The sequence below is a fragment of the Eulemur rufifrons genome, chromosome 6, assembly GCF_041146395.1.
Source record: "Eulemur rufifrons isolate Redbay chromosome 6, OSU_ERuf_1, whole genome shotgun sequence".
NCBI classification, from domain to species: domain Eukaryota; kingdom Metazoa; phylum Chordata; class Mammalia; order Primates; family Lemuridae; genus Eulemur; species Eulemur rufifrons.
The window spans coordinates 31,800,963-31,813,052 of NC_090988.1; the positions used below are offsets into that span (position 1 = coordinate 31,800,963).

At 38.8% G+C, this 12,090-nt stretch overlaps 1 protein-coding gene across 1 annotated transcript in view; it reads right to left on the bottom strand.

The window, feature by feature from the left end:
* ARHGAP42 (Rho GTPase activating protein 42) overlaps positions 1–12,090 on the bottom strand; it is a 266,391-nt gene that overhangs the window by 201,682 nt on the left and 52,619 nt on the right. The window contains exon 2 of the mRNA XM_069469030.1: positions 4,655–4,750. Coding sequence (XP_069325131.1) covers positions 4,655–4,750 — 96 coding nt within the window. The remainder of the gene's footprint in view (positions 1–4,654; positions 4,751–12,090) is intronic.

Here is a 12,090-nt window from a genome sequence, read left to right on the forward strand (position 1 = left end):
CAATCGCAACTGGGCTTTCCAATGGTTTCCAAGATTACATAGAACGCCTAGCCTTTGCCTCATATTCATGACTAACATTTTTATTGGCACTAGGTCAGCTTGACTAACAATATTTGAATTTTAAAACCTAGACTTATTTTAAGACTTTGATTAAAAATGGTTTCAAATTATAGGCACTAAGTACAGGAACAAAGCGGAGTAACTTTCATGCTCCAGCTTTGGGATGGATATAAATTCTGAAGTGATACAGTAAGATTTACAGCCTTTTGTTATCCTGTGCTCTAATACGCTAAATTAACCTAGGAAAACAACTTGTCTCCTAGACAGATTTACTGCAATATCTTTGAACTTCCAGCCATTTGAACTAAACCACTGTAAACAGTGTTTTCAAAAGAACAGGATTTTAGTTTCTGCACAGACAGCCTTTTATTTCCCCCTAGTCAGGTGTTAAGGCTAGGCACATAATTCACATTGGAACATTATCAACTTCCATGCATGTATGTATACCAGAACAGATTCAGTGGGTACTGCGTTTTTGCATTTATATACATATTACTGTGCAATTATAGTTAAATAATGGCATATTTTGTATCTAGTCTAACCCTATAAATATATTACTTGATAGGAAGATTGAACCTATATAGTCACTCCATCACCAATTTTCAAGTTCCAAGGGTCCAGCACTATACTCCTAACTCAAGGTCTTTACTCAGTTCAAAAAACCTAAGCCATCTAAAACGTTAATACAGCTGTGGGAAGCTAAGTGGATGGACTTAACAGGCTACTTCCCACTCATCCAGCACTGTAGAGGGAAGATGAAAGGGAACTAGCCAAAGCTCACCTGCAACCTGTTTATCCTTAACTGCTCTTGGATGGAAAGAGAGGGGCTAAGAGAAGAGTGTAGGACGCTGTCCTGCTTAGGATTTCAGTCCTGTAAACAATTGACTGGCTCTCTGGACCACAGGAATTCCCCACTGGATCCCAGACAACTAATCCCATTTTGCTTCCTCCAAGCCGGCAACGTGTCAGTGGCACAAAAAAAAACAAAGCAAAACAAAAAACCAAGCAAGCACAAGGCCAAGAGGGTGGGGGCACAGGGGACAGCTGAAGAGTAGGGCAGATGCACAGGCCAGACACAGGCCTACGCATCAGACAAACTCCCAGAACTGCTTCCACAAATTAGGCAATTATGTTGATACAGTAACACCACCTTCTTTTTCCTTACTTTGCTCAAAATCTGCTTTTCATCCTCTTCCACCAGAAGCACGTTGAAAGCAGATGTCTTATTTGTCTTCCTCCTGCCCTCCTATTCATTCCCTCCACCATACCTTACACGCAGAGAGCTGCCCATGTCTTGACTTTGTAAGTCATTTTGCACTGACATGACTCACTCACAAAAGACAACCATTTTTGTAAGTCATCTTATTTTGCAGTGATGTCATTGGTAATAAAATTACTCTGGCCACTAGCTGTGGCTATTAGTCAACACTGAGAGTCACAGCTGTCCCTACTTCATTCCTCTTTCACTACAGCGGAGAATAACAAAGCAGCTGAAACACGCGCTTCAACAAGGTAATGTAGTAACAGCTGAAACTTTGCACCTTTCCGTGCAGAACTGAAGCTGGTGAAGGTGGTAAGCATCATCCTTGTGCTCCAACCACGCCAGCCACGTGCATTAGTCTCAGGGATACATTTCTCCACTCACTGCCCTTGGCAGAACAGCTTGGGATAGTCTCACAATCCTCTATGTCAAGAATAAGGCTTCTAATATGTCTATATTATCTACATAATTTACTTGTAACTGTTTACAATGTACCTGGGGGCTCAGTTAAAGGTTAAAAAGTATTGGATGATTAGGATATGAGAACACATTTATATTTTTACATCAGTTGTTCCAGAAATAATTTGTTTATAAATTGTTTTGCTCTAAGTTTTCCTAACAAAGCATTGATATTTAAATCAGATTCCCAGTACAAAAATGTTAAGTCTCCAGATTTAAAAGTAGCAAGCAACATTAGATCTATCCCTGTATATTAATATTATTCATCTTCTGATCTCCAACCCGGGATATAATTTCTCAAAACCCTTAAAGCATTCAAATTTAATATTCATTGCCTATAAGCCTTCACCTGCTGATCAATTAACACCTTTCAAATCTAATCTGCAACAGCCACAGATCAATCTTCATTTAGCCAAAGTGGAAAGAGTCAGACCACTATTGAGATATCAAGTTCACCGCAACCTGGGGAAATTACCTAACATCTGCCTAGAAGGCTACATAGCATGGTGATTAAAAACCCTGTGTCTGCAGTTAGTACACGCATGTGTGACTTTAAGAGGTATTTTAAGTAGGAAACTTAATGGTAACTAAAAGAAATATACAGAAAGGTGTCTACTGTACTCTTAACAGTAACAACCAGAAGCAACCTGAAGGTACTATAGAGATTATTGCATAAATTCATGTATCTGAACCTGATGGAATAAAGTCATGAAACCATTAAAATTATAATATTTGCGAAAACCCAGAAGTATTTGTTATAATCCTCTTTCCAAAGAAAAAAAATACCAAATTATATGTATCATTCTATCAGAACACATGCACATAAGCAGAAAAAAATTGAAGTTTATAAGGAAAATTATGTCATTTATTCAACAATATAACTGAGGGTCTATTACTAGTCAGGCTCTGGGTTACGTACTAAGGCCAACCACAGTAAGGAAGAAGAAAGAAAGAAAGAAAGAAAGAAAGAAAGAAAGAAAGAAAGAAAGAAAGAGAGAGAGAGAAAGAAAGGTCGGTCGGTCAGTCAGATCTGGTCTCTGTCTTCGTGGAATTTATACTTTTGTGACTAACTGAAAATAATTGTTATGTAAACATATAGGTATTATTTTTTTAAATAATAATGCTAATATATTTGTATTTTAGTAATATAATCTAAGCTTTTATCTGGCTAAGTGTATATTAAAAACCTATGCTGGGGACCAGACATTTATGACACAAAAGTTAAGAAGTGACAAGCAAAATGACAACTATTGTTGCAAATGTTAGTGGTGATCACTACAGCTGCCCTTTGCCACAGGTCCTGTGAATAGGAAGAAGTCACGCCTCTGAGGGTCCACATGGCAGGGCTCTCCTTTCTTCCCCGAGGCTCCTTAACTATACCTTAGCCCATGACAGGTACAGGTACATCTGGGCCACCTTTCATCATAGAACTGAGGGCGGAAGGAGACCAGCCACTTCCACACTCCCTCAGATTAACTAACACACCTCAAAAAGCAATCAAAGGAAGTGACCAGTTGGCATGTATCTCCCCGGAAGATTGCCACGTTAACCCTAACGATGTATACATTCTGTAAATTCCACATACAGAAACAGCGTGTCTAAGGGCTGCACTCTGCTCAGTGATTTCCCCAGAACGAGTGCATATAAATGTCGGTGTGCAAAAGCCACACAATGAATCAGAAACTCATTCAGCTTAACTTCTCCTGAGAGCCTTCCTTTATGGGGGATAGTATTGCCCTTTCCTTTCACAGCTAGGCCTTGGCTACTTAGGTTTTCAAAATGAATACAATATATCATTTAGAAATATAGACATAACTGGTAAAACTATAGAAGAAAGAGAAAGGGCAGAGGCAGGAGAGGACCATGACTGTGGAGAGGCATGGAGGGGATTGTAAGTCCCTGCTCCTCAGAGTGTGGTCCAGGGTCCAGCAGCATGGACATCAAGTCTGTTAGAGATGCAGAATCTTACACTCTACCCAAAACCTACTGAATAGAATCTGTATTTAATGAGATCTCTAAGTGTTTCACACATGCATTAAAGTTTGGGAATCGCTGTTCTAATTACTTACAATATATTTCTATACCTGGAAGGTGGGTACACTTAGTATTATCCTCTAAAGTGTACCCAAGTATTTTATATACTGTTTTGATTAGTGACACTTCTCTAATCCAGCCTACAAATGGACCTCACATCTGTAAACTGGCAAGTGGGCATCTTGAAAAGGTGGTGGGTAGAATGCTACGTGAATTTGTTCTTCAAACAGTAAAAATTCAGACATAGATAAAACTTCAGCGATCACATAACCTAACCTCTTTATTTTATGGGCAATGAAACCATCTGATTCAGAAAGGGGACTGCTTTCCCCAGGGTCGGATGGCTAAACTGCTGTGGCAAAGTCAGATGAGGGCTTGAGTCTCCTAGTCCCCAGCCATGCTCTGTGTCCTGCAAGAACCCTGGTTTAGGACATCACAACTGATTTTTTTTTCTTTATAAACAAAAGTTCAAATTAGAAAAAAAAAAATCAGTATTAAGAAAAAAATATAATTCTTAAAACAAGTACCTGGTACACTTAATAGATGTCCAATATATGTTTGTTTGAATGAATAATTCAAAGCTGGGCTGACTTGAGTAATAGAATGATTAAGTAATTTCCTTATGGAAGAAACCCACAGAGCTTCAATTTAAAAACAGTTTATAATATTCTTTTCCACAGAAACCCCAAATCACCCTTACATATAGTTTTATCAAAGTCAGAATATATTTTAGGTGTTTATTATTTGGGTGTGTGAGTCTGCTTCATTTCAATGAAATAAATATCAGAAATAGGACTTTTAAAATTATTACTTAGAATACTGAAGAACATCAGTACTCACCAATACTAATTTCATCATCTGTTTCAGCATCACCAATGCATTCAAACTGGAAATCTTGTAGTGACTGGGAAAATTTCTGTACTGCTATAGACAGATCTGCAAATAAAAGTTAAGGAAAAAACCCATAAGGTGAGGTTCCAGGAAATACTAAAGAGTTTCTACATGCAACATTATATAACTTTGATTTTAGTTATATCATCCCATTATATTAACGAGAAGCTTCTAAAAATATCAATTTGACAAACTCAAGTAAAATTTAAAGAGATTACTAAATAAATATTTTAGAAACTGGATCTGCTCTGCTCAAAGGGGATTTGCCCTTTTAAGAAAGTGTTTTGGTACGTGCAGATTAATCTGGAAGCCAATTTACCAAAACCTTTGCAAAGAATCACCACTCACTCATTATAAACGGACCAATTATTTAAAAGAGGAAGAAGAACTGTCACTGAAGTTGCTAGTGGAGGGGGAAAAAAGGACAATGATCGATTGGAAAGAGTCACCAATAATATTCCATACAGACTGTGGAAAAGGTAGGGAAAGCGAATGTGTTTTTACCAATCAACTATTGGTTTCGATCTAGAAGGTAAGAGATGACCTGACAGGTTGTTTACGAATAACTTTGTGCTTTATAGGAGACTCAAGCTAAATATACTCTCCAATTCTGACTTCAGTATGAACAAAGCCTAGAGTCTGACTAAACCCAGAAAAAGAATTATTTCTGGGCAGAAAAAGCAAAGCCCAGAATAATAAGAAGTGAATCCCTGGGAGTCAACAGCCTGGGATGCAACCTAACAGTGTGTTTAAGAATGTAAACTCTGGAGCCAGGCTGCCTGGGTTGAAATCCAAGCCCCACCATGTACTTGCTCTGTGATTGGGCAAATTATTTAAATCCTCTGGGCCTTTGTTTCCTCACACAGTCACGTACCACAGAACAGACCACTTAGATCGCGGAGGTCCCATAAGACAGTAACGGAGCTCCCTTATACAGGTGTACTGCTTTTTATCATTTATACTACATTTTTACTATACCTCTTCTATGTTTAGACATGTTTAGGTACACAAATCCTTACCATTGTGTTCAAGTGACTACATGCTGTACAGGTTTGTAGTCTAGGAGCAATAGGCCATATTATTAATATACAGCCTAGGTGTGTCGTAGGCTGCACCATCTAGATTTGTGTAAGTATATTCTACAATGTTTGCACAATGACAAAATCACCTAAGGAAGCATTCCTCAGAATGTATCCTGGTCATTAAGCAATGCATGACTGTATGTAAAAAGGGAATAACAATGCTATATAACCACCTTACAGGATTATTCTGAGGATTAAACGAGCTCATATTTGCAAAGGGTTTAGAACATGCCTGGCATTTAATAAGCACTATTTAAATTTGTTAAATAAAAATAAATCAACTTCACAGTGCAGCATCAGGAAAACTTCAAGGGTCCCATCTCTCAGAACTACTCTGATCATTTATACCCTGCCACAGATGTTGGCACCAGTAAGAAAATGTACTATTCTAGAATTCACTCTACACTTCACTTAATAGTATCTCCCTTGCATGGGTTGAAGTCCAATACTTGAACTCTTGCATTTATTTCAAGCATTAGGAACTAAGACTCTCTCTTTGACCAAACTTTAGTTAGACTCCTTTAAGCCTTCTTCTCAACTAGGCTTCCCCCTTGGCCCTGACCCTTGCTGGGCATGCACAGCGTCATTATAGCAAGGCTCCTGCTCAGTCAGTTTATGGATAATTCCCCACCCTCAATCATCTGTTCCAATTCCTCATCCCACACCTTTGATATAGAAGTGCTTGGCCTGCCTTTAGCAAGAATCCTATTACCCTTGATGTCTCCTCTTAGTCATTTTCCATCTACCCAACTCCCTTCATCCTGCTCCTTGGCTATAAATTTCCACTTGTTCTTGTATTTAGAGTTGAGCCTGCTCTCTCTCGCCTATTCAAAGTCTTTACATCTATCATGATAGTCCTGAATAAAGTCCTCCTTACTATTTTCACAAGTGTCAGAATAATTTTTTCTTTAAAAGAACAACTGTGGCCCCATACCTAGACATGATCCCAGGACTTACTATGGCAGCCTCAACATTTATAAAACCCTAAGTACTTATCAAAGTTGGCACTCAAGAGTGAACAGGTCTCCAAACATGAGGGTCATATTTTGTACCACTGTGATCCAAGGACCAACCAACACACTCACCAAGGACAATTCTGAAGACCACGGGCCTCAAGCTTCAGAGAGGCTATCTTTAATATATACATAGATAGATAGATAGAGATAGAGATAGAGATTCAGACATTGAAGGGATTTTTTTATTTTAAATTTTGTTCTAAAAAAATAAATCATGCTCTGGAAAGAGGATGCTGCTAGCAAATTAAAACCTCTTCCCACAAGAGAGGTAAAACTTTAGAACCAACTGAACAGTCTACTTCATAGGCACTTTCAATTCAAGAGAGTAGCTCTGCTTTAGGTTTTCCAGAAGAAAGATGAAGACAGTCTGCTTAGTGAATTATGTCAATGAGAAAAACAAGGGCTTTGTCAGAACTAGACTTCACCAGTTAGCTGTGCTGCCTTGGACATCACTCATCCTTCTTGAGACTCACTCATTTTTCTTATCTCTTATCTATACAGCAGAGAATACTTATCTCACAGGGTTGTTACAAAGACCAAATGCGATATGTGCCTGGTAAACACCAGGAAACTGAATGGCATCGGTTTTTATCATTCAGTCCAGCTCAGAAAACTAGGAAGGCTGACTGGCCTTTCAGACAGAGGGCACCATGCAACAGCATGCCTTTAACTGCCAGTGCACAGCTCTGGCTACGCGCAGAGAAATCACAATGCCTACGTCAAATGTTATGAGAAGACAAAGAAAGAAAGCTGACTCCTAGGAAATTAATTTTAAGCCAAGCTGTATATAGGTGCTCTCCCCGAGTCTTGGGAAAAGCATTCCATTTGACATCCCTTTATCTGTATGTAAAGGCTTTATGACCTACTGGGCTTGAAGCCACAAATGCAATTGCTATAGCAGAATTGAGACAGGGTTGCACAGCAGATCAAGATGCTTAGGAATCCTGCAATGGATATCCTTCCTTATCTTCCTGCCTCACCACCACGAGTTCTTCTGAGCTTACCTCAAACCCACGTGAGGTATTTTAGAAGCTTTGTCCTAGGGAACTCCTGATGCAACCTCTTCCTAAACTGCTCTTTGCTCCCCATAGCGTTGCTCCTTGACTGAGAAAGGCAAGCTACTTCGTCTTTTCACAGAGATCACTGTGAATGCACTATAATAATTCCCACCCCCAAACGAGAACACAAATGGCCCACTTATTAGCTACTCTGTCAATATAGCCACATGATTGAGAGTAGGAGTTTGGCAAACAGATTAGCCAGGTTAGAATCCTGCCTCCTACCAATAATTAGTGGCAAGATCATGGGCGAGTTCCATAACCTCTCTGAACCTCAGTGTCCTCGTCTGCTAAGTGGAACAGAACTCACCTGTGTGAGGAGTAATTGAGTTAATACAGATGAAGCTCTTAGAACACTGTCTAATACACAGTAAGCACTCAAAACATGTTGGCTATTTCCACATTGAATATCTCAGCAAAGAAAAGAAAACGTAAAATTTCAGTCATGAAGATGGCAATTATTGGACCTCAGATAACCTTGGAAAGTGTTCAAGAAAGCAGTCTGTTGATTGCAGTTTCAAATTTTCTCCTGTGCTCTGCAAAGCAATCAAGCCGTGACAGTATCATTATTCAGTATTTCTGTGTAAGAGATGGGTGTCTATTTCAACACTGGATGGAATCAAGAATGTCTGAATGATTCCTTCACGGTCCTTTTGGAAGCATAATGAGAGACAGGATTATACAAGTAAATGTGATTCTCAACTAGTTCAGATGATAATTGCAAGACTAAAGGGGAAGTTTAAAATATGACATATTTTCAACTTCAAGTGTGTTCTGCGTTCTTTATCTTCCTTCTATTTATCCTCATTTTCCTAATGCTGAAGCAATGATGAGGTCAAAAACATCAAGGTATAAAGAACTTTTTCTAGCGGTAATAATCATCAATCTATAAAATGAGGAATCCAGCTCATGCTTTTAATCTTGGCTCTATCTTCTACTGAGTGTACGATCCTGAACAAGAAAGCCCAACATCTTCCACTGATTTAAAATCACATGAAACACACTATTTCCTAATTCTAAACCATAATCAGAAACAAAAAAGCACCGCTTCTAAAATCCTTTTCAAAAAGTTGATTCCCATCATAATAGAAAGACCTTGATTTTAAAACCTAATTAAATTTTTTAATTTATTGTTGAATTTTAAAGTATCACACTGAGTAACAGGAGAATCCACACTTTCCCCCTTATATACAAATAAAAAGAGCCCATGCCAAGCAGGGGGATCTAGTTTAGACAGAGGTGTCTCTTTCTCCCTATTTCTACCCAACTATTAGAACTTAAAGACAAACAAGAAAAAAAATCCCGGTCAAAGCCACCATGGTGGCTTCACCTCATTCTAAGGTGAAGGCAGAGGAATAACATTCATTCAGTGGTGAGCAAGGCTGAGCACAGTAAAGGTGCTGCATGTACCACACACACACCACATCCTTCCTATTTGCTTAACCTGAACATTAAGCATAGACTTCACATTATAACTTGGAAGAAATTATACTGAGCTTTAATTAGTCAATAATGTTTTTATATCAAAGAGTTAACCTGTAGCACCCATGATTAGAGGATGCTAATGAAACACTAAAACTTCATTTCACTAGAGGAATACAAAACACCTAGTAAAGACTTAATTATAACTTTTCTTGCACATAGACTTAAGGACTGAGGTCTACCTGTTATTTTAGAAGTGTTAATCAAATTACTTTCACAGTGTTAGCTATGGAACTAAGCTATATTTATGTCATAACAAGCACAACCAGTCAGTCCATTAGCATAAAGCAGTCCTTCCTAAAATCTAGTTTCTCCAGGATTAGATTTAAGGGAGACCCAAAGAAGCGATAGGACCAGAGGGTGGGGAACCTGCAGCCTCAGGGCCATATGTGGGCTTCTGGATCCTTGAGTGTGGCCTTTTGACAAAATCCAAATTTTACAGAACAAATCCTTTTACTAAAGGGAACAAATCATTTTACTAAAGGGCACCGTCCAGGAGGGGCGTGATGCCCATATTTAATCACATCAGAGGGCAATCGATAAATTCTTTGACAGAGATTAATTACAAAAGTAACAACACAGAGTACTTAGTACGTGATACTTTGCTGAGCATTTAATATAAATTAATCCATTAACAGTCACAACAGCCACAAGCACTAGATATCATCTCTCCATTTTGTAGATGAAGAAACTGAAGCACAGAGAGGCTAAGTGACTTCCCCAAGGTCACACAAGCTAGTAAACAGCAGAGCCAGACTTGCACCCTGGACAGCCAGCTCCAGAACCCCCCCTTCGCTGCACTGCCATACTGCTCCGCACAGACATTGAATAGAGGTGGCAGATAAAAAGGCACAGTCAGTTCTACTTGAGGGTTCGGGGGAAGACTTCTTAGAAGAATCCACAAGAACAGAGACCTGAAAGATGCAATAAAGTGTCAGCAAGACTGAATGAATGATATGTCCAGAATCTTCCAAAGGGCAGCTTGGACCTACATACCTGACCACATCTCTCAAGACGAACACCAAGCTGAGGTGCTGGTTACTACCTCCAACAGACCATCTGTTCTCTTGTACCTGTATTTCATTGTTACTCCACCTACTTAGAACATGCTTTTCTCCCAGGTTCGCTCCATTGTCAATATGGTCCCTTCTTCTACTATCTCTCTAAAGCCCACATTTCCTCCAAAAAGCCCATCCTGACCCTTCCCCACTTGATATTATCTCTTCCTTTACAATGCCCACTACCTGTTGTGACTCTCTGGTAATGCTTTCTCTACTGTATCTTTTACCTTAGGCATGTGTAAGCCTAATTTATCCACCTTATTTTAAGTAGTACATTAAAGGTAGGAAACTTTATCATCTATGAATACTACCTAAGTACCCAACACGTCTTATAAGCAATAAGAGCTCAATTGTTAAAACCATTTCTGCAAAGTAGGTAAACACTCCAAGCTCCTGAATGCCTTTCACCCTTCCTTCTTTCCTTTCGCACTCTTGTAAGCCCCTAATGTGGCTTTTTCAATCGCTTGTAAAACATGGGTTATCCACTTTCAGCAACAATAGTAATGATGATGATGACGATGTTTTACTACTTATAAGAAGCTTTAATATGCATTTACAATAATGATAGCATAGTAAGATGTTTTACTATTTCAAAGTTCTTACATACTTAAATCTAACACAAAGCAATGAGGACTAATGCTCTGAAAAGTTAAGTAATAACTCGCCTGGAATCTAAGAGCCAGGCTCCAACCTGGACAGAAATCAACTGCCAAAGTGTTCTTAACATTAAGAATCTACTATAAATTACTAAAAATTTGTGGTACTAAGAATGCACATGAATATAGCAGTAAGCCTAATTAAAAAAAAAACAGTACATTACACCGCAGAATATGTCAAGGAATCACCAAATAAGCCTTGGTTTTGAATAACTGCAGTTATGTTTTTAGTGTGCTCTCAGGGAACTACAAGTGTCAGATTGTTTGCTAGAGAAAAGTCATCAGAAAAAATTACTGGGTGTGGCAAAGTATAAAAAAACCGCAATGAGAACTTGCCAGTAAAAAACAATTCTATGGCTCTTGCTTGAACAAAGTTTTAAAATGCAAACTTTGCTATTTTCTATTTGTATATAAATTGCTAGAAAATAATGGTCATCTGATATTAAAAATTAAAGAGTTCATAAAGAAGACCCATAATAAAGTTTGGTACACAGTAGTCATTCAATAAATGGGAGTTGAGCTGAAGTGAAGTCGAGTAACTAACAGAAATGGAATCAAGGAATTCTCTTTCCTTGAAGGCCTTGAGAAGCACAGCCGTGCAGCAAGGGCGCATCCACAAGGGTCATCGAAGACAGAATTACCAGAGGCCCCTCAAGCTGCTCTTCATTCCTGTGAAAGTGCAAAAAAGCACTGGGCCCTCTGGGCAACTACATTAAGGTGCCATATTGTAGGATGGAACAAGGTGGTTGTTTGGGCACTTTAAAGTTCGTAAAACAAATTAGCCTAGTTTGAGAAGGCCTCATTCATTTCTACACCTGGCATATATTCAGGGTCTTATTTCTGCACCCCGTTTTACGTGGATCCATTCACCCTTCTGGCAGGCAATATAAGTTAAAGCATCCGTTTCCCTGGATGAACTAAAGTCTTAAGTGACAAAGGTTCTCAGATCTGGAAAGTCCTTTGATTAAAATCCATCATTCTTTTATGTCACAGACTAAGTGTGCACAAGAGTCAGACAGATAAGGATGCC